Source organism: Arvicola amphibius, chromosome 4 (assembly GCF_903992535.2).
Source record: "Arvicola amphibius chromosome 4, mArvAmp1.2, whole genome shotgun sequence".
Taxonomy (NCBI): domain Eukaryota; kingdom Metazoa; phylum Chordata; class Mammalia; order Rodentia; family Cricetidae; genus Arvicola; species Arvicola amphibius.
In genome coordinates, this window is record NC_052050.1 from 133,267,255 (window position 1) to 133,292,853 (window position 25,599).

The following is a 25,599-nucleotide window of genomic DNA, read 5'->3' on the forward strand; positions in this document are numbered from 1 at the left end:
AGATAAATTTTCTAACTAGATGCATATAGCCAAGACAACTAAGTTAAGATAAAACAGAAAGCTTAAGTTCTGGAGTGAGGAACAAGGGACTGCCCTATAAAGGCCATGTAGATTTCCTCATTAAAATCAGGTGATCAGTTGACCCCATATTCTTTTTTGCTGCATGCCTGGATTTATCTGAGTTTGAGCAAAAGAAACAAATGAGCGAAGGAATATGCTAGTAATGAACAGACTGTTTTCATGGGAACCCAAAGAGTCTTACTACTGGGGCAAAAGAATATTGACTTCCACTCAGCGTTCTAAAGGTAATTATCACTACTGCTGAGAGATTATTGAAGAATGTAAACAGTTGAGTCATTGCTTATATAAAAATATTTGAACAGATTATGCATATTCTGAAAAAAATCATAACTAACAAAGCAACAATTGCAATACGGTTGACTGTGAGGAAAACCAGTGAAAGAATTTGGTAAAATAATGAAATACTCTGAAGTTTAAAAATTACTTTTCTCAGTAACACATTTTTAGCAATACATTTTCAATGTAGAAGCCACTTCTACTTCTAGATTTGATCCTTATTTGTCACAATGTGGTTTCCAACAAAGCTTATGGAAATGCAGAGTAGCATTTCCTTTTGACCTTCTGAACTAGACTCGTGTTTTTCCCAACCTCCAGGTGATTTTTATGGACATTCAAATTTAAGAATACTTCAGACTTTTCCTGGTAGTTGGAATCCAGAAAGTGCTCTGTGACGTTTATTAACAGTATTCTTAGACTGCAAAGCTGAGGGAGCCGGAAAATAAAGAAATCCCTGGGATGTCAAAAACAGGAGCATGTTTAGGGGTTTTCCAAACTGTGTGTGGATTCTAGCATTCATTTCATTCACAGGGCTTTATCTGTACTGCAGGTAACAGATGCCAAGCTAACGAGTACTGTCCAATAGGAGACTGTGGCAAACACGTAAGACTTCAGCTGTGAATGATAAGGAGACTGGAATATTTACTGTTTAGAGGAGACTAAAATATGTTTGTTAAATTAGGAAATTAAAAAAAGTCTTCAATACACTTTACATACTGAAATTTATACTGTTTCTATTGTATAAATATTAATCTTCTCCCATTATAACTATATCCTGCGACCTCTGTTCTGATTTTTAAAAATCAGTTACCTTTATTGAGAGTCCTCTATGTGATTAACAATGAACTCATAATAGCTCATTTAATTAAATTTATTTATTTATTTATTTAATTTTTGATTTTCGAGACAGGGTTTCTCTGGAGTTTTTGGTGCCTGTCCTGGAACTATCTCTTGTAGATCAGGACGGCCTTAAACTCACGGAGATCTGCCTACCTCTGCCTCCTGAGTGCTGGAATTAAAGGTGTGTGCCACCACCGCCTGGCCAAGTAGTTATTTTTAATAAAAGTATAGTTTCTCCATGCCTAGATCATCTAGTTGCTTTTGTGACCATTTTTGTTTTCTGCTATCTTGATTTTTAATATTTACTAAAATCTTTGTACATCCATTCATGTTGGAAATTTGCTTCCTCACTAGCAATACTTATCTCTTCTATTATACTACTGTATTACATAAAATGAATTTGGCCTTTGTCTCCAGCTCCTGGAAAAGAGACAAAATCCATGAGTCACACCTGAGTGTATATTAAGAAAATAACTCACAATCGTGTTTGGTCACAGAAAGGATGGGAGCAAGGATAGGAGGAGACTAAGAGATAAAGACTGGAAACTTACACCTCAGAAATAAAACCAAAGACAATACTAGACACTAAGCACACTGGAGCCCCACGAAGATGCTCGGAGGGTAACAAACCAATTCCACATGGAAAGAGGACAGACACTCTTGTTCAGGACACTTCCAGACCTAATACTTTTCTTCTTCATTTGGAATGTCTTAATATATGTTCTTTGTCTATAACCACAACTACAGCAATTTTTGAGTTCTATGAGTCATTTTAGTCAATTACTAAACCAGTTGTAGGAAAACCCCGGAACTACAACCAGTAAGGGCAGGAGTGAGATACCTTGAGACCTCTGAACTGTGGTACACATCTGAAAAAAGAGCAGACTTCTGGGGCACTATGTCTTTAAACTAGTGGAGTCAGATACTAACTCTGAGTGTCCAATGTTAGAATTAAATTGCAGTATTGCAAGTATATAACAAATATGCATTTGCTGAATTAATTTTACTTTTCTAAAGTTATGGATGCTTTTAAAGTACTAAAGTTTTTAATCACATAGTGCAAAGATTCCCCCTCATATACACTACACAGGAAAACTGTAGGTTTAGAAAGGAAATTTACATGCAAAGTCAAATCAAACTTCAATTTAATTTAATAGTCTTTTAATCTAACTCATAAACATATTATAAAGCACCTTATTATTGTAAATATTAATCTTTATTGTCTATATACTGTTTTGTACTTTATTCTTTGTTTTAAACATAATATGGACATATCTTCATGTCAAATAGTCTTTATTTTGATATTAATACCTATATTGTGACTGTTCATATGGCTTTTAAAAGTCAGCTATTTACATTTTTAAAATACTATGAACACAAAAGATGTTTATCTGTATTGTATTCATCAGTGTTTATTTAAATGTGAAAAATAAAAATGTAAAGTATAAGCATATACAACCACACACTCCATTGGTTGTCCAGTGATAACATCACTCATCACACAACCTTTAGAAAAATCTAGACACCTGTGAGAGGCCGAGGCCGAACAGAACCAATAGCTTCTCCGGATCAGGAGAATTACTTTGATTTCCTAGGTCTTGGAAGCCTCAGCATCCCACCCCTTGCTGGTAGGTCTACAGTTGGATACACACAGCTCTAACAGCTATTCATTTTATTCTGTAGGACTTTGTTATTGGTTGTATGCTACTTTACAATTATTTGATCCATTTCCCCAGTGATTATACTGTTTCTAATTTTTTTGCTTTCCCATCTGTGTGTCAGGAAAGATGAACAAGATAGCTGATGTGAACATTTAAACATTTCTCTAGCATACATACCTGTAAATAGGACCCCAAATATACATTGTAAATTTCATCAGTCATTACCAAAGTGAAGGCATCATTTATTTTTTTCAATTGATTCCTTCACGCCCTTGCTCATTACTGACACTGTCAAATTTCTGGAACCTAGCCATCTGGTGGGCATGGGATAGAACATCATTGCTTCAATTTCCCTGTCTTTGGTTATTAGTGAGTTAAACTACTTTGCATGTATTTACTAGGTATTCTAGCTATGTTGTCCAATATTTCTTATCGAAATGATTATCTTTTAGTATCTATTTACAAAAGTTCTAGATAATTATAAGATCCTTTTACAAAGTTGTTTTTGGACAATAAATAATGAAAGCATTCTCCCATGCATCAAATTTCTTTTAGTATTGTTGATGGGTTTGGGTAACTAAAGTTTTAAGTATTTAATTTAGTAAAATCTGCCAGTAACTTCTTTAGAGGTTTGCTTCATGTGTCCTCTCTAAAAAGATCCTCTCATGTGTTCTTCAAATTTTGCATTTTACCATTTATACTTTTTAATCATACATAAATACACAATATAAAAACATCAAAAGCCCAACTAACATTGAGAACTCTGATATTACTCTTGGTGACTTCCTGTTCTTCCACATAGCAAGTCTATATTCATTGTGACACTCTTTAAACATTTTTGAGTTGTGGCATCATGGAAATCTTTTAGAGTTGGATAAAAGCTTCTGACATTAACTTCTCTCAGCAGTAATCATATATATATTTTCCAGACAGTTATTTTCTTTGGTGGGTACAAAGATCTCTCCCTTTTGAAGGGAGTGAGTCTTCCTTTCGGTAGAAGAATCTCCTGACTTAGTACATTTGCATGTAAACTCTTCCACACATGGGAAGCAAGATACTCAGCCCTGAACTTTCAGCTGCGCTCCATCTGGGGGAAGGTTACTTTTTTTTTTTTAATTCTAAGGTGGTAGAACTTGAGACTCAGGTGGGTAGAAGTTATCATTTTTATCACATTTTAAAGACAATAGCGAAGACGCTGCTCTGACAAGCTCTGAATTTTATGGAAAGCATCTCTAGGTGCCATCTGCACCACTAGTATTTGGTAGCAAGGACTGAGAGGCTCAACTGCTTGCACAGTTATAAGCTTTTCTTCTCCTGTACAAGGAAGCATCTGATTACTTTATAATGTTCCAGATTTGAAGAAACTGTCAGTTCTGGATCAAAGTTATGTTTATGGGGAGTGAGGTGAAGCTCTGAGAATTTGTGAGGGTAAAATATAACTAAAGGCGTCTCTAATGCTATTTTCCAGTTCCTTGGAACTTCTTATTACCTCCGAGCAGAAACATTATCTCTTTGGATACTAACAATCCATTGATATGTTAATGTTTACAGGTGGAAGAATAAGGCAGCCAATATATGCACAATCCTCAAATTTGTTTATAATAATTTATAGCCAACTGTTCATAGACTATCAATTTACTTAGATAGTCATGACAGTATTTGATACATAATAGGTTATTTAGACATAATCATCATATTTGTGAGTGAATCACTGGTAAAAGATGAACACTTTTGGTAAGTATCTATGCTGTCAAAAAGTACAAAAAACATATACTTTTTACAAATTTGAGATGACTTTAAAGTAAATATATCTATATTATATATGTTATATGGTATATTATGATGTATTCATCCTTCTAAATAGATGATATATATTTTAATGAAGAGTAAAGTTACTAGCATCTAGGACTGCCCAGGATAGGAACAACTGGAGAACTGCCATAAATGGACTGCCTATGCATATTTAATACTTAAGCATTTCTGGGGCATAAATGATGAAGATGATGATGATAATGAAAGTTACTAGCCATGATGCTTGGGGAAAAAAAGAACACAGTCCACCTCCAATTAGCTTTTATATATGGTAGTGGGTTCTGAGGATTAGCTTCATTTGTCCCCACAGGAAAAGCTGTTATTTTTAAACATTATTGGGGCATCAGTCTTTTCTATACTGATTTACAGATGTTCCTTAAAATGCCTCTGGATTTTTCTATTATCTATTAATTATCTTCATTTAGTTAAAATATTATTGTATTGATCCAATATTATTTTCATTATCAATAATAGTAATCTTATCAATCTTATTAATGAGTCATTTGTTCTCATCTCTGTCACCTTTTTATTTCCTTTTCAAAACCATTCTAAGTATTTTAGAGTCCTTATCCCCATTTTTTTTTTTTTTTGAGACTGGGTTTCTCTATGTGACAGCCCTAGCTGTCCTGGAATTTTTAGATGGAATTTCTGTCCCACCCAGTCTGGCAGCCATTCAGTTCCAAAGAAACACACAGACACTTATATTAATTACAAACTGTTTGACCTATTAGCTCAGACTTTTTAACTGGCTCTTAAAATGTAAATTAACCCATAATTCTTGTCTATGTTTAGCCACATGGCTTGGTACCTTTTCTAAGTGAGGCATTCTCATTTTGCTTCCTCTGCATCTGGCTAGTGATTTGTCTTTGCCTTTCTTCTTCCCAGAATTCTCTTAGTGTGGTTGCCCCACCTATACTTCCTGCCTGGCTACTGGCCAATCAGCATTTTATTAAACCAATATGTGGGACAAATCTTTACAGTGTACAAGAGGATTATCCCACAGCAGGAATTCACTTTGTAGGCCAGGATGGCCATGAACTCAGAGAGATCTTCCTGCCTCTGCCTCCCAAGTGCTAAAATTAAAGGCATGTACCACCATCACCTGGCCCCAAATGTTTTAAAAAGTGAAAACTAAAATCAATATTGTGGAAATTATATTAGAGTAGATTAATATTAACACTAATTTGTAGATAAATTTGATAAAAATATTATAGTTTAGTCCCCATGAACATGATACTGTATCTATTCCTTTCCTTGAAAGACAATTTAAAAATGTTGTACACGTCTGTTAAGTACATGTGGTGGTTTGAATGCAAATGGGCCCCATAGATTGATCTCTGAATACTTGGGTTCCAGTATATACTTGGTGGCTGTTTGGGGAGGATTAGGAGGTATGGCTTTGTTGGAGGAAATATGTCACTGGCAATTAGTGACCTATGCTATATTGTGTTAGCTTTCAGCTAGAGATGTGCGCTTTCAGCTATTCCAGCTGCCAAACCTTTGTTCTGTCATCATGGTACCCTACTCTCTGAAACCATAAACCCAATTAAACACTTTCTTTTGTATGTCGCCTTAGTTCTAATGATTGACACAGCAACAGAAAAGTAACTAAGACAGACGTTGCTATCAGGAAACAGGCTGCTCCTGTAACATACCTAGTCATGAGGAATTTGGATACATATGGAAGACTGGGGGAATCTGGAGTAGAAGAGTGGTTGAGTGCTCTAAGTAGGGCTCAATGGGCCATCCTATACTAGGAGCCTGGGAACAGTCCTGAGAGCTGTGTGGACTGTGGAAGCTCAGCTCAGGAGACTGTAGAGGGAAGCAAGGACTTTAATAGCAACTGAACCAGAGGCCATTCTTGTATTATTTTGGGAAAGAATGTGGCTGCTCTCTGCTCTGCTCTTTTCCTAAAACTTTCCTTGAGGCGAAATTAAAATGCAATGAACTAATTTCTTTGGCAGAGGAGACGTCAAGACAGCCTGACGCCGACTCCATCACATTTATTTGTACTTACTATTATGCAGGTCCACAGTGAAAAAGCACACGTGGGGAAAAAGAAATACAAAGTGTACAGTTGAAAGGGAAAAATAACATCAGAAAATTTAATGACAAAGTCAAGGCTTGTACTGAAAGAGATGAAACTGAGGAATGGCCTGATCTAAAATAGAATAAAGAAAGTGGTGTCCTCACGGGGAGATCACAAGTAGCTTTCACCCTGTGAAAGGAAAGGCCTGAGGAATCCTCTCCTAAGGATGATCCGAGGGCTCCATCCCAGTGGACAGCTGAACTGGCAGCCTCATCACATGGTACTGGCCTTAAAGCCATGAAGCATGTACCAGTAAAGGGTTATGCAATCTTCTTCCAAGAAAAAGGAGCGTGACTGAGACCAGGCACCACATGACAGGGCAGTCCCTGCATGAAGGTCCAGAAAGGCCATGTGGGAAGCTGTAAAAGTGAAGCCTGGATTGTGCTGGAAACTCCAAGATGTTAGAGGTGCTGGAGACATGGGATATCTTCCAAGGAGAGATGCCAACAGGGAGTGGAACCATTCCAAGAGAAAAGTATGGTGCAGGCAGCAAAGATGGAAGGACAGAGCCATTTCAGCCCTCTACACCAGAAACAAAACCACAGGATCTGGAGTCTGCTCCTCTGGGTTTCACTCTTGCTTTGGTACAGTATTCCCTTACTATGCAACAACGCCTCCCTTATGGCATGGCAATTTATATAGTATGCCACTGTATGGTGGAAGTATGCAATTTGCTTTTGATTTTGTAGGTGTTAAAATTAAGAGATTGCCTTGAGCCTCAGAAGAGATGTTTAGACGTTGGACTTTAAACAGGTTTGATATTGAAAGACTATGAGGACTTCTGATGTTGGATTAAATTGATTTTACATTATGATATGGCCACTAGAGGTTATGCGGGTCACAGAGTGGAATGTAGCGGTTTGAATAAGAATAAGCCCCAGAGCATAATATATTTGAATATTTGATTTCTAGTTGATAGCTGTTTGGGGAGCATTAGAAGGTGTGGCTTTGCTGGAGGAAGTATGTCATTGGGGGTGAGATCTGAGGTTTCCAAAGACTTGTTCTATTTTGAGCTAGCTCTCTGCTTCCTACTTTCGGATCAAAATGAGGGCTCTCAGCTAACAAGCCCACTGAAATAATTTCTATCCTAAGTTGCCTTGGTCATTGTGTTTTGTCACAGAAATAGAAAAGTAACTAAGATGGTACAGTTTTAAGTACCCGACAGATTTTGTTGCTTTTGTGAAATGTATCTTAATGCAGTTTTATAATCACTATTATTAATTTAAAATTAAATTTTACCATGTTATTAACTTAGATTCATTTATTTTTATATAGAATAATAACTTGCAATACTTTTATTAGATATGATTTTTAACATTGTGTTAATTGCCACTATTGTAGTTCTTACAATTCCTCTTCTCCACTCCACGCCCCCCTGCCCTCATCTTCCCCTCCTCTTACTTCTTGATATACTAAATATTATGGCCATAATGCAGCGCCTGAGAACCTGGCTACTTTGTAGACAGGTCCTTTAAAAGAATCACCACTGTTATTATATGAAATCCCCTAAATTATCAGAGGAAAGACCAAGTGAAAACAGTGAGAAGATGGCCATAGAAAGGCGGCACCCTAGTACTCTGATCCTAAGTTTCTACTTTGCAGACCTGTGAGGTGATCAACACAGTTTCAGCCACTAGGATGTCACACTTTACCAGGGCAGTCTAGAATCCGTAGCTAATGAGGACGTCACTTTGCTAGCCCTCTAGCTATGACAGCAGTCCCTTTATCTTACAGTTAACTGTAAAGAGAAGTTTCTGAAGTTTCATAGGGAAACATGCATCTGCCATTATAAGCTCTGCAGAATTTCCTTTTTCTAGTTAAGGAAGTTAAAAATATCTAAGTTAAAAAAAGGAAATCATCAGTATGTTAGAAGTCACTTTGAGGCTCTCCCTGATATCAGTCCTACTATCTGAATATGTTAAATTTCCCCTTTCTTTTTGCAACTGTGGATGTATCCTTACATAACTATAGTGTTGTTTCCCCAGTTTTGATTTATGCCTGAATGGAGTTATATTTTTTGAGAATTTATTAGGACTATTACTCATGTGCTTGTTTTTTAAAACCATGACAAGCAGTCTACAGACTTCTGAACCTTGTCTTTGTGTAACTGACAGTTTCTCTAGGTATGAACACTAATGTGAAATAACCTAATCATAAAGTTGATTAAGTTTAACTTTGCTAGGTACATGTGAATGTACTGCTGTAGAATTTAACCTCAGGTATGGACTTGTTGAGTAAAAGTCTATATATATCTTCAATTCAGTAGATAATGCAACTGTTTCTAAACAAGGAACACTAATTTACACTCACACATGACAATTAGCCTCTATCTTCACTAGCACATGGAACGGACAACCTTTTTTATTTATTTACATTATGAAGACTAAAAAAATACTATCATTATGTGATTTTAATTTGTAAAAACCACACACAAAACATAACTATCTAATCAGATAATGTGCATATATGTGCTTACACATGTGTGTATTGTGTGTGTACATGCATATCTTGTATACCAAGAGCTTTAACTTACCTGTTTAGAAAGTGACTTCCACGTTTTAGCAACTAAAATAAATATAAAATAATTAGATAATATTCTATGTAATGTATATCCATATTTAGTAACTATATATATAACCATAACTCAAAATCAAGCTTTTATGTTCAAAAGGCAGATGATTTTACCCTCAATATTTGAATCTAATATATGATCCTTTCATGTTATCTACTTGCTTTAAAGACTGTAACTTATAGTAAGTCAAATCAGTGTCACAGAACTTTTTCTCCCCATAATTGGATTATGATTGGGCCTTTCTGGATCCATAACACAAGTTAAGCTACTTAATGTTAAATATTTTATGGCACTTGAAGGACAAATGAAGATACTTCTAAAATATTCATATTGTAATCAGATGAATGAGAATTTCTGGAAATAATTCCTTGGTGAGGTCTCTCCAAAATAGAAATTATCTCCAGGTTGATGGTAATTAATTCCTACAGTGTACCTGCATTAGGAAAACTGGTAGACTAATTGTGTCTACAAAGCAAGTCTGTATAATTAAAAATATACCAAATTTAAAGTTATATGGAAAACACTTTGCTATATAACTCTCTTTTAAAGGCAATACACTAACTCATCTTGAGATCAAAGGTGAAGAAATACTTTTCTTGGAGATCAATTCTTTCACAACAAAATCTTTCTTTTACCTAGCAGTATATGTCAATAGGTGATCAAGCCCTGAAATCACAGGGGTTTGCATATAGCCTTACCTATGCTACTGTGCACATAATTCTGCAATGACTCTTTTTAGTGAATAGAACAATGAAATAACAGCTTGGAAAGAGTGTAAGAAAAATCCATAAAAAGTATAAATACACGGACATGTTCTTATGCAATGCACAGAAACTATTTATCCAATGAGGAAATTAGATTTACTCCTGAGTTTGTGGTTTTATGAGATTTCCACAATAGATTATTTACAAAAGACATATTTATTCTGTAGGAAATGTACCATGTTCGATATCATTAGCTGTTAAATAAATAAAGACTAAAGAACCAGTAAGATAAGTCTTCAAAGGGTGTTCTGACTTTCTAAATTCCTTATTTCATAGGAAATCATAGAGTGTATAAACATAATAGGTGGAGGGAGGCATTAAATCTACAAATTAAAATGATTCTTGATGCTATAGGATAATAATTATCTATTTTAATCCTAAAAGGAAAATTTACCTTTCAAACTCTATTCTAAAGAGAAAAATAAGAAAAATTAAACAATACAAACAACAATGTGGTATATTTTACAATTAATGTTTATTTGAGCTACAATTACTAAGTAAATACTTAAATGCAGTTTCCTATTTAATGTTATTATAAATATGTTCAAAATCTTGATTACGAGTTCGAGTGGTAACAGTGACGATGACAGATCCAAAACTGGCTCTAGGCTACTAGCCACCCCAATTTAGTTTCAAAAAACTCTTCATGAGGTTATTATTATTTTCATATTAATAAAATTAGTATAGAGTACTCAAAATAGAGAATAAATAAACCACATTAGACCATGTCAATTAAGTCAAAGGGCTATAAATCTTACCTTAGTCTTATAATTACTATTAAAGAACCCTACTTAATTTTCAGCCTTTTTCTGCCCTACACATTTACAGGTGGCAACTGCAAACATACTACTACTCTCTTGGTTTGTTTATTCTCAAGACTTTCCCACTAGTAAAAAAACAACTCCTACTTTTAAATTTTTTGGGGGGTTAAAATCTTGCATCATCAAGTCTCTACCTTAAATTTCAATCCAGCTGCATTTCCTTTCCCTGTCAGAGCCAAGCATCTCCAACAGGTACCTGCCAGTCACTGCCTTCATTTCTTCATCTATTATTCCACTATACAATCTAGTTTTGGTCCTAGTCAATTCCATGAAATGTCTGTTTTAAAAATCATCTTCAACCTTCATATTAATAAATCTGGAAAATACTCTGTGCTAATCTAACGACTTCTCAGCAGTGTTCCGCTCCCTGGACCACCCCAACCATTTCCTTTCGACTCTCTGACTGGACCACTCTAGTTTTTGTTTAGGTTTGTTCTCCTGTGTCTCTGGACAGGGCTCTTGAGGCCTGCATTCTCTAGCATTTGTACATTCATCTTTTGAAGTGTAAGAGTTCCTCAAGGACTGGCTCCCAGTCATGTAAATTAGCATAGTGTTTCTCTGGACAATTTCATCATACATAACATTAACTACTAATCATGTACAGACAGATCCCTATTCAGACCTCTTCCTGATCTCCACTGCCAAGTATTTAAAGCATCAAAAGTCAATTCATTGAGGGCTGTGATGAAACTCAACAGAAAAGCACTTGCCTAGCATATACATAAAGCCCTGGATCCAATGTCCAGCACTGAGGGGGAAGAAAGAATTAAAAGCTAGTCTGCACAAGTTTGATAAATTATTGAAAAAAAGTTTAATGTTTGGTTTTGCTTTGGAGGAAGAGGCCATGGTTGTTCAATTATCATATATTTTTATAAGAAACTGAAGCAAATATTAGTCAATTTATTTGGAGTATTAATTTTAGTTAACTTTCAGTGAGCTAAAACTAGACAAATCCAACTTTTACATATCTGATGCATCTCAAATACATCAGTGAAAAGTTTAATCTTCTTTTTTTCCCCTCCTCAAGCTCATTCTTACAACTCAGCCATCCAGTTAACCTAGCCCAAACCCCTTCATACTAGAGTATGTTTCAATACCATCTTTGGAGATTTTGAAAGCCTGCACCAACACTAGTAGGCTGTAACAGTGTAAAAAGAATACCCAAGTTCAGAACAAAGTTGCCTGCCCTTCCCCGACTACCTGTATCTGTGACGGGGATTTTCTTTCCACACTTTACTAGAAGAACATAATAGAATAGGCTGGATACAAAAGGGTATGTAAAAATCTTACTACATTTTAAAAATCAGTTACAAAGCATTTTCAGAAAATAAGCAAATATTTGAAAAGCACTCCTTTAGCATATGGAAGAGTGGGAAAGAATTAGCCCATCTTTATACTTCAGGGGTAGCACAAATGCAGAAGACATAAAAGCAGAATTCTTAAGCAAGGATAACTTCAATGCCAGTTCTCAATTACTTTATTCATTTTGGATACAAGAAATAGTAGGTAGAACATTAATCTCGTATAAGAATATCTAAAGTAAGGTAGTGTTTAAGTGCAATATGTAAGAGAGTGATTCAAAATTCTGAAATTTTAGAAATAATAAAGGTTTTAAAGAAATATCAGTCTGTAATCATTGCATAACAATGAATTCTGAGTTGTCTAATTGCTTTTGTGATATATCCTAAAATATGTATACTGTTTCATATTTTTACAAAATAGATTTTTCTCTTCAAAGTTCATTTTTATTGTCACATATTTAATCTGATCAGAATTGCTTAGTCTCAATTACTTTTTCACCATCTTTGAAATTGTTTGAAAATTATCATACTATAAATATACCAAAATTGTTATAAAGGTAAAATTATGAAGGTAATTTTAAAACTCTACTTACATTTGGGCTCATCTGTTGTAACAGCCAAAATAAAATCATATGGAGTCATGAATAACTGTCCTTCACATTCTATAGATGCAAATAACCGAAACCGCCTCTCTCGAGACGTCGCATAAAGGTCCAAATCCTCAGTAACAGCTCTGCCAGGAGCAACCTGTGGTTAAGAAAGCAGGAAATATTACCTGGGTGGAGCACCACCACTTTTAAGAGACTGATATTTTTAGACTATTAAAAGAGAATTACTCAAGTAAATGTAAAAGAGTGAAAACCTCAATCCCTTTATAAAACACCAGTCTCTTCATAAGGATTTTTTTTACAGTAATAAAATGAATTAATGATTGAAAGATCCGACCACCATGTTATTAAGGGACTGAGGATTTTAAACAGTCATCTTCAGAAGGGATCTTAGGATTTAGTCGGAGAGAACATTACGGACCCACTGGCATTGGGACACCAGTCTTTTCCAAATGTTTAGCATGCGTTCCATGAGCTTGTCTGTCTTTTCTAGGGAGAAACCAATGCCTTGAGGGTTGTTGCTTATGGCTTGTGATATCACTACAGAAGAAGCCTTGGGATAATGATGCTTTTAGGTTTGGAGCTGAGATCATAATCTAGAACAAAGTACAGTTAGCACCAACGGTATTGTGAATTTTGAATAGGATTAGCAGGTGCATATACACCATTATTTGGAGAGTCCTCTGCTTCCCTCAAGGCCCTTCTTTGTAGACAGACACATTAGGCTTGAAATTATTTAACAGTATCTACAAATATTACTTTGGGATAAATTCCAAGAATTGACTTGTCAAATAGTCTCTTAGATACTAGTAAGCTTCCTTCAAAAATTTTATTTACATGATTATAAATTAAGTTTTTACATGTAAAAACTATTTTATATTAGACATATATCTTATTTAGAATGAGAAGATTACCTGTCTTTACTTTTGTCTGTGAAGTTATAACACAAACTATGTACAAACTATTAAGATCATCTAGGTACCTAATACACTAGGACAATTTATGAAAAGAACCTAAAAGAGTTTTCTACAAGGAGACTACATTTTTTAATTCACACTATACTCTATTAAATGAAAACCCAGAAAACTGATTAACCTTTTCCATCATTTTCAAGTCTGTTTTCTGAAAATAGGAAAGTAGTCAAGTCTTTACTAAAAAGTTTCATACCCCAGTCCCCCAGTCACACCAAGGACTGTGCACGTGTTACTAGGTCTTGACAGCCCCCTTCCCTACTTTTTAAATAGGTATATAAGAAATGGAGCATATGATATCTGTCCTGAAGGAATCCATATGAAAAAAACATAGCACTAGTTAGAAGGAAAAAGGAGACAAACATGGAGACAGAGAGTCAGTCAAATTAAAATAAATAGGAGAAAAAACGCGTTCAAGTGATGGCTAATATGAAGGCCTGGCAGGGGCTTCAGAAAGCTGGCTCAGTGGTTAAGAGCACATGTCCTGGGTTGGTTAGCTGAGACTCAGCCTGATGGCTCACATCCTTATGACTACTGTATAAAACCCTGGGATTGTATTCTTAGCCAATCACCAGCTTCCACCAAACCCAAAGCTAAGAATGCCATTGAAGAAGGGTCAGAGGAACAGGGGCTCATCTAGGAAACAGGGACTGGCCCCTTTAAGAAAGGCTGCTCCTTGCTCTGGGACTTACCTCAACACCAGAGAGGGAGGCAGGAGCCTGTCAAAACTCTGACCCAGAGCTCAGAGATTGAACTTCCATCTCTGGTGCCCTCTTTGAACCTTTACAGGAGTTTGTTATTCCAACAGTTTGTCATCTTGCTCTTTTTCCCTCAGTGGTTGGTGTTTCTCTGTTCCCATCAATCTGTGATTTTGTGTCCAGGACTCTCAGCGTCTCTCCTTTCACTTTCAGTCATGTAACGGCTGCTAGAACATTTCTTTCTGCCTCAGATTTATATACAATGCCTGTCTGTCATATTCATCCCAGCTCCCTCTCTCTAGGTCCCCTACCCCTCAATATATCTCCCATCTAAACTTCATGTCTTAAAAAAATCCAATAAATCCAATCAGCACCACTCAAACACACGTGTGGGATCATCCACAGGCAAACAGTCAACTTACCAATGTTCCCTAAAACACAACAAAGAAAAGTATCTCTCTCCCTCAGCAGCCATCAGATAGGAGGCAGGGGTTGGGAGGGGTCATCAAGACTCTCTCTCTACTTATGCTGAAACCCTTAACTTGATTTTGTGGCAGTTTTGCTTGGGTGGGTAAACCACAGATGCTCTGAGTTCAGCCATGTAACTGTCACGTAAATCTTTATGTTCGTATCTGTAGATCTGAGCGCCTCTTAATCTTGGATTTGTTTTCAAACTTACTACTCTCCCACTGAATCATTTACCTTTCTAACAAATGTCATACTCTTAACGTACCTTCTGAGTATGTCCTCACATTAGCTAATAAACTCTTACTGTAAAATTATAAAAAAATGTTTCTGGTGATTGATATGCAATATTCCCACCTATATAAATGCTTAAATTGGTGTGTCAAATTGTTTTATTTAAATCCTACTGGTACTTGTTTTGGCTGACACTCAATTTTTAGATATTCATTGTTGTTTAATTTGGGTGCCAAAATGTTGGTTGTTTTACTTTCTTTATTCTTTGGTCTTTTGGATTGCGGGGGGGCGGGGACCTCCACCCAGCTCCCAAATAAATCACACACACACACACACACACACACACACAGTCTTATTCTTACTTATAAATGCCTGGCCTTAGCTTGGCTTGTTTCTACCCAGCTTTTCTTATCTTAAATTATCCCATCTATCTTTTGCCTCTGGGCTTCTATCTTTCTCTATTTCTGTATACCTTTCTTTACTTCTTTCTCCAAGGCTTGCTGTATAGCTGGGTGACTGACCCCTGATGTCCTTCTCTCCTTGTTCTATACTGCTCCCTTTTTCTCCTCCAAGATTTCTCCTGTTTATTCTCTCTGCCAGCCGACCTTGCCTATCCTTTCTCTTGCCTTGCTATTGGCTGTTCAGCTCTTTATTAGACCATCAGGTGTTTTAGACAGGCAAAGAATCACAGCTTCACAGAGTTAAGGAATGTAACATAAAAAGAATGCAACACATCTTTGCATCATTAAAATGAATTGTTCACAGCATAAAAAAATGTAACACACCTTAAAGCAATATCCCACAACAATTCATTCTTTGAAAAATTTTGTACACCTATACATACAATGTATCTAGACAGACTGTCCTGTGTCTACTCCTCCTCCCTCCACCTTCCCTCAGTGACCTTCAACCCATTTCCTCCCAACTTCATTTCCTCTATTTGTTTTTTTGTTTTTGACAGTCTGGAGTCAAACCAGTGCTGTCCATATGTACATGAGTGTGGGGCCATCAACCTAGGCATAGGCAAAATATAAGCAGCCATATTTCCAAAGGAGTGACTATTCATTCACCAGCAATTATTTACTGCCCACAGAGCCTCCCACATTCATGTTGGAATTTTTAAAAATTAGCTTACAAATTAGTAGATTTCTGTAAGGATTCTTCACATATCTTTAGTATTGCTTAACCCAGTCACATCCCCTTGTTTCCTGATGTGGGAGAGTCTTCTGTTTGTGTTGATTTCATTCGTTAATAGAGAAACTGCCTTGGCTCATTTAATAGGCCAGCCCTTAGGTGGGTGGAGTAGACAAACAGGAAGAAGGAAGTGAGGTAGATGGCTCAGACAAATGCCATGCCTCTCCTCTCTGAGCCAGACGCGATGAAGCTCTGGCCCAAGATGGACGTACGCTAGAATCTTCCCGGTAAGGCACCACTTCGTGGTGCTATACAGATTATTAGATATGGGTTAATCAAGATTGAGTAAGAGACTGAAACTAATGGGCCAGGCAGTGTTTAAATGAATATAGTTTGTGTGTTGTTATTTCGCATGTAAAGCTAGCCTTACGGGAGCTGATGGCGGGATGCAGCCTGTCTGCTCCTCACTACAGTTTCCCACATCCCTCTTGCCAATATCATATATAGATCTGGCTGGCCTTGAACTCTACACCTGGCTTGAATGATCTTTTTTATGTAATCTTGAATTCAGGTCGTTAATATTTTATAAATGATGTTTGCATTTATGTTCAAAATGAAGACAGGCTTACATTTTTCTTTCTGTCTTATTCTGGTTTGGGTATCAGAGTAATACTTGCTTCACAAGTAGAGTTAGAGAGCCTTTCTTCCTTTTCTATTTCCTAGAATAATTTGAGTAGTATTGGTATTGAGTCCTCTTTCAAATTTGGTAGAATTCTGCAGTGATTCCATCTGGCCTGAGGCTTTTCTGAGTGGAGAAATATCTTTTTGCACATATTCCCTGCCTCTGGATGCTTATGGCTAATCAACAGCCTTAATAAGGTAGTTCTTAGGTATATGAAGACATGTTTGTTAGGTAATGAGTAGTATATTATAGTATAGGAATTAGCTATATCTTATCAACAATTCTAAAGTTTTGGCCTAATAGAAATTCTCCAGCATAAGTTGTCTTTTGTGTTTGTGTTTTAGACATTCTGACAAGTATAAGATGGGATCTGAGTCATTTTGATTTACATTTCCCTGATGGATAAGGATGAAAATTATTTTAAGAGTTTCTCTGCCATTTGATACTTGAGAATTCTCTATTTAGATCAGTACTCCATTTTTTAAATCGGATTATTTGTCTAGTTTGATGATGTCTAGTTTCTTGAGTTCTTTATATATTTTGGAGATCGTCCCCTCTGTCAGATGTGGGGTTGGTGAAGATCTTTTCCCATTCTATAGGTTGCCCTTTTGTCCTATTGACAGTGTCTTTTGTATTACAGAAGCTTTTCAGTTTCATGAAGTCCCATTAGTAATTGCTGATCTTAGTGTTTTTGCTATTGGTGCTCTATTCAGGGAGTTGTCTCCTGTGCCCATGTGTTCAAGGCTGTTCCCCACTTTCTTTTCTATCAGGTTCAGTGTAACTGAAATTATGTTGAGATCTTGATTCCACTTGGAATTGTGTTCTGTACAGGTGATAGATATGGATCTATTTGTATTCTTCTACGTGCCAACATCCAGTTATGTCAGAACCATTCGTTGAAGATGCCTTTTTACCCCATTTTATTGTTTTGGTTTCTTTGTCAAAATATCAGGTGGCTGTCGATGTGTGGATTTACATCAGGGTCTTCAAATGGATTCCATTGATTCAGCTGTCAGTTTTTATGCCAATACCATGCTGCTTTTATTATTATAGCTCTGTAGTGGAGCTTGAGATCAGGGATGGTGATACCCTCGGAAGTTCTTTTACTGTACAGAAGTTGTAGCTATCCTGTTTTTTTTGGGGGGGGGGTTGTTGTTTTTTCATATGACGTTGAATATTGTTCTTTTAAGGTCTCTAAAGAATTGTGTTGGAATTTTGATGGGACCTGTGTTGAATCCTCCTGATCCATGAGCATGGGAGATCTTTCTATTTTCTGATATCTTTTAAACCATTCTGGAAATTAATATGGTGGTTTCTCAGAAAATTGGGAATCAATCTATCTCAAGACCCAGCAATACCACTCTTGAACTTATACCAAAAGAATACTCAATCATACCACAAGGCCACTGTAAAACTTTAAGACCACTCTGAGGCCTCTCAGCCTTAGTGCTCCTCCCCCACCTGGGGAACAAGGAATCTAACAATTACTCACACACGTACTGAAATGTTGAAAACTTTCCATCTCCCTGAGTCTTTGTGAATGTTCTCCAGATAGAACTCAGTTGTTAAAATTGGGGCAAGATAATCCTTAAGATGTTGACTCAGTTCCTGATGTTTTGACTCAGTCCCTGGAAAAGGGTCAAAGTAACCCTCAAATGTCTCCTCTTACCTCACCTGATCTGGCAACTGCCCTCCAGTCCTGGCTCAGACCAATCATTGCTAATAGCCCTTTGAATAAGTCAATCCCAATAGTTGGAAAACAACCCCCGAATTCCCCCTACTTGTTTCTATGGCTTTTTGTTTTAAAAGTAGCATGTACCAGCTATTCAGGGTCTTTCTGGCTTCTCGAATGCAGAAAGACCCTGCCGTTACAGAAATTAAAATCCTCATGCTTTTACATCAACTGAGATGTGAGAGTGTTTTCTTGGGGCAACTCCTCAGTAATTAATTGGACTCCAGGGTCCAACAGACACTTGCTCAACTATGCTCATAACAGCTTTATCTGTAATAGCCAGAACCTGAAAACAATCTAGATGCCCCTCAACCAAAGAATGAAGAAAATGTGGTACATGAATCCCTCTGATTGGATTATTGACTACCCTCGTTATCAGTGGACAGCCTTCATTCAGTGACTGATGGAGGCAGATTCAGAGACCCATGGCCAAACACTGGGTTAAGCTCTAGAAGTCCTGCTAATGAGCAGGAAGAGAGTTTGTATGAAAAACAGAGGGGTCAGGAACATTGCAGAAAAACCCACAGAAACCACTACTCTGGCTCATGGAAACTCACAGAGTATGAACCAACAATCAGGGAGCCTGCATGGGGCCAACCTAGGCCCTCTGCAAATTTTTGACAGTTGTATAGCTTGATCTATATCGTGCTATCCTGCTCCCATTTACTTATTAGTTAGCTTTGGCTAACTATTCCTCATACTGGATTGCCCTGCCCAGCCTGAATACAGGGATGGTGCTTGGTCTTATGGTAGCTTGATATGCCATGCTTTGCTGAAGTCCATGGGAGGAGGCCTGCCCCCTTCCTGAGTGATTACAAAGGAGGGGTGGATTGAGAGGAGGAAGGAAGAAGAAAGGAATGGGAATAGAGGAGCGATGGGAGGCTGCGGTCAGGATGTAAAATAAACAAATTAATAAACAAATTCAGTGATTTATTGGTGTAGGAGGTTCTTCTGTATTTGTGTTGCTTTCATTAGTTATTAAAGAAACTGCCTTGGCCTAGTTGATAGGGCAGAACTCAGGTAGGCAGGGAAGACAGAACGGGATGCTGGGAAGAAGGACAGACAGGCAGACGCAATGATTCTCCTGCCCGAGACAGACGCTGGTTAGACTCATGTCAAGTGGTGATACACATTAATGGAAATGGGTTAAATCAAGATGTCAGAGTTGGCCAAGAAGAGGCTAGAGATAATGGGCCAGGCAGTAATTTAAATTAATACAATTTCTGTGTGATTATTTTGGGTATAAGCTAGCTGGGCGGGACTGAACAAGGGGCCATGCTCTGTACTACAATTTATACATTCAACATTACAACTTAAATCCATATTTTCTCATCAGTCTCAGCAATTAAATCTTGTTCCATGTTGGAATTATTGAAAAATCCTCTTGCCAGACATCTATTCTGGGAACACAACACGTGAACTCCTAACTCTATTTCATTCCTAGGTGCTGTCCTTTGCTTCCTGGATTTGGTGTCCTTCCTACTGTCCCAACCCGGGACCTTCTCCTCTACAGGCATTTCCCTGAATCACAGTATATGCATTCCCACCCACACCATCTATTAGGTACTCACCAGGTCTCATGAAGACTTCTGTTTAGAGTCTGCTAATTATCAAAGCAGCAAATGTTTATTCAGTATATTATTTCAGAAGAACCACTTTCTGTCTTAGAAATTCTTCCTTTTGTTTATCTATTCATTATTGAGGCTCTCAACTTTAAATTCTTTTGCTCTGGGATATTTGTTTGGTTCTTGTGACCTCTACCTCTACTTTTGAATGTATTTCTAGAGTTCTTTATAATTACTCTTCTCTAAATTACCTTACAATCCTTACTTTGAACTCTTTTCTGGTTTCTCTAGTTGTTTTTCTTATCTTTATGTTTTTCTTCTAGAGAAATTACTGAGCTCCTTTGCAAGCACCCTGTCACCTTGTTTCCTTCCTCTTCTGATGGCCGATGTTGACCAGCTGGTGGGCCAGTTGCTTTTACTTTTTTGTAGAGTAGCTTTTGTGGTGAAAAACAAAATGAAACAAAACTCACTTCTTTCCTGACAATTTGTCTTAAAGTGTTGGCTGGATAGGCTCTGGTAGCTTTGGTTCCAAGTGGAAGTTTCATCGTGATGTATAACTAATTTCATTACAATCAACACAGAGTGTCTTGGGCATCTCAGTATTTTGACTGCAGAGGTTGAGGGCATTCACTACCAGATGGGACCCAGCTCATTTAGCAGCTTCAGTTTGCTGGGTCCAGCTGCAGGTATGAGGTGGCATCAGTTTCTGTGAGTCACATAGTGGTTAGGCTAAAGGTGTGCTGTAACATTCCTATAAGAAGAGTACCTGTCTATATTCGAGAATACAGAGGGTTGGCCAATTAAGCAGGCCACCCAAGGCCACTGCTTTCTAGAGTCAAAGGTGTGTTGACACATCCCTGTCTTCTTGGGACCTCATTGGGCATACTTTTGACATTCAGTGTACTGACATTTCATTTGTATTTTAATAAATAAAGCTTGCTTGAAGATCATTAGAAAAGTAAAACAGCCACACTGGCCAGTCTTACAGGTAGTGAGGACACACACCTTTAATCCCAGTAGCCACAATGACACTCACCTTTAATCCCAGTAGCCACAATGACACACACTTTAATCCCAGTAGCCACAATGACACACACTTTAATCCCAGTAGCCACAATGACATGCACCTTTAATCCCAGTAGCCACAAATATGCACCTTTAACCCCAGTAGCCATACTAGCTTGCCACAGAAACCAGGCAGTAGTGGTGCATGCCCTTAATCCCAGAACTAGAGAGGATTATAAAATGGAAGAAGACAGTCCTCAATCACAGTCAATTCTGAGATTCCTGGAGGCAGAATCACAATTTTCAGACTAAGGTCGAGGTAAGAGCCAGTGGTTGGGTGCTTTGCTATTTCTGGTCTTCAGATTGAACCCCATTATCATGCTACATTCAGTTGTTCAACTACTTCTAGCTGCAGAATGAGCTGTGCTGGCAGCTACTTCACTGAGCCACACTATTCAGAGATGGCTTTGAACAGCTTCCTGAGAGCTACAGATTATCAGTCTTCAAAAGTAATAATGGTAGCTAGGCCGTGGTGGTGCACGTCTTTAATCCCAGCACTCGGGAGGCAGAGGCAGGCAGATCTCTGTGAGTTTGAGGCCAGCCTGGTCTACAAAAGTTAGTTCCAGGACAGGCTCCAAAGCTACAGAGAAACCCTATCTTGAAAAAAACAACAACAACAAAAACAAAAACAAAAAAGTAATAATGGAAATGGCAGGGTTAAGTGTTTCAATATAAAGACTTCTGGGATTTTTCATCTTAATTATTTTAATAGAGGTAAGATTCTAGTTTTTAAAATCTCATATGCAGAAATATACTAACACAAATCTGGTTTAAGTATTCAAGTTGGAAACAATTCTTTAGACATTTTTCTAACAGATTAAAACATAAATCTGCACATTTAGATTTTATTTTATAGTGGACGTGTATGTGTATGAGTGTGTAGGTGTGTTTGTGTGTGTGAGTGTGCATGCACATGAGGTCAGAAGACAAGTTTTGTGGAGTGGCTTTTTCTTACCCTTATGTAGATTCAGGGATCAAACTCAGGTGTGGCAGCAAGCACCTTTACCCACTGAGCCACCTAACTGGCCCCACATATTTATATTTTAAAAACGGTTTCTATATATGTAAAAATGTTAAAATAAACACAGTGTTATCAGGTATATAAAACTACAGTTTATTATGTAAATCATTTTTTCTCTACTGCAAAAGTTTTTCCTTATGTAATACTTTTTCAAAAGGAATTTATAAAATTCAAAAGCAACAAGAACAATTGGACAATGTTTATATATCAGGAAATTCTAAAGAAGAAAAATTTAGATTTTAAAATTTGAACGACTATTGGGTGTTCAGACATAGGGAAAGCAGTTAGATGTTGGACAAAAGGACAAATATGGACATCACTTGGAAAGGGTTGAAAGTTGTCAGGATACAGAAGCAGCTTCACAGAGGGTCTGAGAAGCAGTAAAGAGAATGGAAAACCAGAATAGGGGAGCTGGGGAAGATGCAGCATCTGGCTCAATTGGCATAGTCCCCAGCCAAGTATAAGACCAAGATCTGGATCTCAGCCAGGACACAGGTGATCCTCAGGGGTTCAAGTAGCATGCACACTGCTGCAGTCCACTCTCCAGAGATGAGCGAATCAAGCCAGGAGAGCAGCCTGGATCAGGAACAAGTATTATAGTCCTTGGAAAATTAGCATAAAGTCACTGGGGTACAAGGTAGGAATTCAGGAACTTTCTTTAGATAAAAAGCTGGGACCAAGTCACAGGAATCAGTTCCATCAATGTTTAAATGGGCTCACAAGCAACTAACTCACTCCTTATATATTTCTATAGGTCTTGGTGTTTGATGTGAAGTTGGAACTACAGGTGCACAGTTAGGTGAACTTTACAAGAGGAGAATACAGTAACTAGTCCAGCTGACAGAGCTAATTTATCTTCATTAAAAAATCATCTCCTTTCCCAATGACAAGGGCCCCTCTCAGTTAATCACTTCTCTATTTTGTTAATAAGTCTCAGTTTCTCAAATATAATCATCAGTCCAACTATGACAGAAGAGAGTTCATTTCTTTATTATCTATGGATCCAGGAAGAATATTCTAGGACTAGGGTTGGATGTGGGCTCAAATAATTGTGCTTCATGCAGTGATTCATAGACCCAATGTAATGGTGACTGCCACAATCCATCAAGGAGAGGGTGAAAAGATGGTAAGAAGTTCATGTGGGAAGTACTTAGGGTCAGGACAAGGACGGGTATGATCTGCCTCTGCTTACACGGGCAGTCACTTGGCCACACAGTGTGAGAGATGCTGGTAAGTGAGGAACGATCTGTACGTTCACTACTATGAGGAAGAGACGAGACCACGGCTAACAGTTTACACTCTGTCACACCACCTTTGGAACACCAAGTGCTCATGTGTCAGAACACAGTCCAAGAACGGAGTCATATGAGGAGGATTCTGAGTACTTGTGAGAAAACTCCAAGAAAACAAGACAAGAAACTTGTGACCTCGGTTTCTTCAAAATGTGGAACTGTTCTTGGAATGCGCTTTTGTGCCCCTCCCCGGTGTGGTAGATAGCAGGGAGCTTACTTCAATCTACTATTCATTCCAGCTGCTTACTGTTATCTGTTTATGTGCCTCCAAAGAAAAAACATGGTTTTGCCACATTCAGCTTGTCCTTGCAATTTTACACTTTAATCGGGTGACTCGCCTTAGCCCTGAATAAATAATCCAAAACTGAGGTATTAGAAGGTTCAAGGCAGGAAACATTTAAGCTGTCTTTATCAGTGTGCAGGGACACAAAGCTGCTGTGACTCACTCAGGCTGACAAAATGCTTCTGCACCTCTTCCCCTCCACTCAAACTATGAATAAGAAGCGATTCGGATCTGGTTCTCTGATCCTGGATGTTGAGATGAACATAATTTTTTGCTCTTTTTCCAAAAACCCCATCTCTGTATCTAGAGGAAGCTGAGCAGTAACTGCTCTGTAGTTTATAAAAACGTAATTTCAGCTAAGTAGAGCTGATATTATGATGTTCCTATTTTACTCTCCCATTAGAAATTGAAGTACTTCCAAACTAAATCTAGTGACAAGTTCCTATAGTTAAAATCTCAACCAAAATAACTAGAGCTCTAACTCTAAAATTCTGAAAGTTAAACTTCTTTCATCATTGTTAGCAAACCTCAAGTACCAAATTCCAAAATAATGAAATAACACATGAATATTTTTGACAAATATTAACAATTAAATGTAATACAACTAGGATTTTGTGGCTTTAAATTGAAATATTCTAACAAGACTTTGGAAAAATCTTAGAGCGCTATTTTTTTTAACAAATAGGCAAATGCAATCGCCATGCACTTATGGGAGGCACTGCCATAGTACTTTAGAATCCTTCGCAGTTTTGAAATACGGTCTGATGAAGTCCAGGCCCTCTATATGTCTATTCTGACACCCCTGTTTCCACTCCCAAGTTGAGATTACTGACATGCACCGCCACATCTGATTTCACGTGATGCTTGGATTTGAACCCAGAGCCTCATGCATGATGGGCAAGTGCTCTACCAATTTGGCTCCTCGGACCAAAAGGATCTTTACATGTAGCAAATTTTGATAATGAGCTGGAAATTTTTCACAGTAGATGTTTTAAAACACCGGTTTCAAACTACCCAAGCACAGAACTGAAAGCTAGCCCGTGATTCCTCTGTACTCACAAGGCCACAGAGTAGAAGATAAAACCATAGACTTCTAGCGTTAACAGAAAATTTAGACCTGTCTTTTATATTCCATCTAAGAAATTACATCTTAAACTTTCTAGAAAATTAGAACAGTTGACATTCTTTTTCACATTAGTGAGGAACGCTTGAGAAATCTTATCTCTATAAAAATCTATCATTTCTTCACTATTAAGAATTGGAGTGCCGGGCGGTGGTGGCGCATGCCTTTAGTCCCAGCACTCGGGAGGCAGAGGCAGGAGGATCTCTGAGTTCGAGGCCAGCCTGGTCTACAAGAGCTAGTTCCAGGACAGGCTCTAGAAACTACAGGGAAACCCTGTCTCGAAAAACCAAAAAAAAAAAAAAAAAAAAAGAATCGGCGAGCTTCACTTCAGGTTCTAATCTCAGGTTTCCTACTCATAAAAAATGGAGAAATTCGGAGCTGAGTAGAGAGCTCAGCAGAATATTTCTTTTATAGTAATAAAGACCTGATATCAAATCCCCTACACCCATACAGAAGCTGGATGTGGGCGCATGGACTCCCATGACTCCAGAACTGGGGTGGGAGCAACT

At 37.6% G+C, this 25,599-nt stretch overlaps 1 protein-coding gene across 1 annotated transcript in view; it reads right to left on the minus strand.

Moving 5' to 3' along the window:
* Micu3 (mitochondrial calcium uptake family member 3) overlaps positions 1-25,599 on the minus strand; it is an 81,354-nt gene that overhangs the window by 35,212 nt on the left and 20,543 nt on the right. The window contains exons 2-3 of the mRNA XM_038326923.1: positions 12,811-12,964; positions 9,293-9,324 (exon numbers count right to left, since the gene is read on the minus strand). Coding sequence (XP_038182851.1) covers positions 9,293-9,324; positions 12,811-12,964 — 186 coding nt within the window. The remainder of the gene's footprint in view (positions 1-9,292; positions 9,325-12,810; positions 12,965-25,599) is intronic.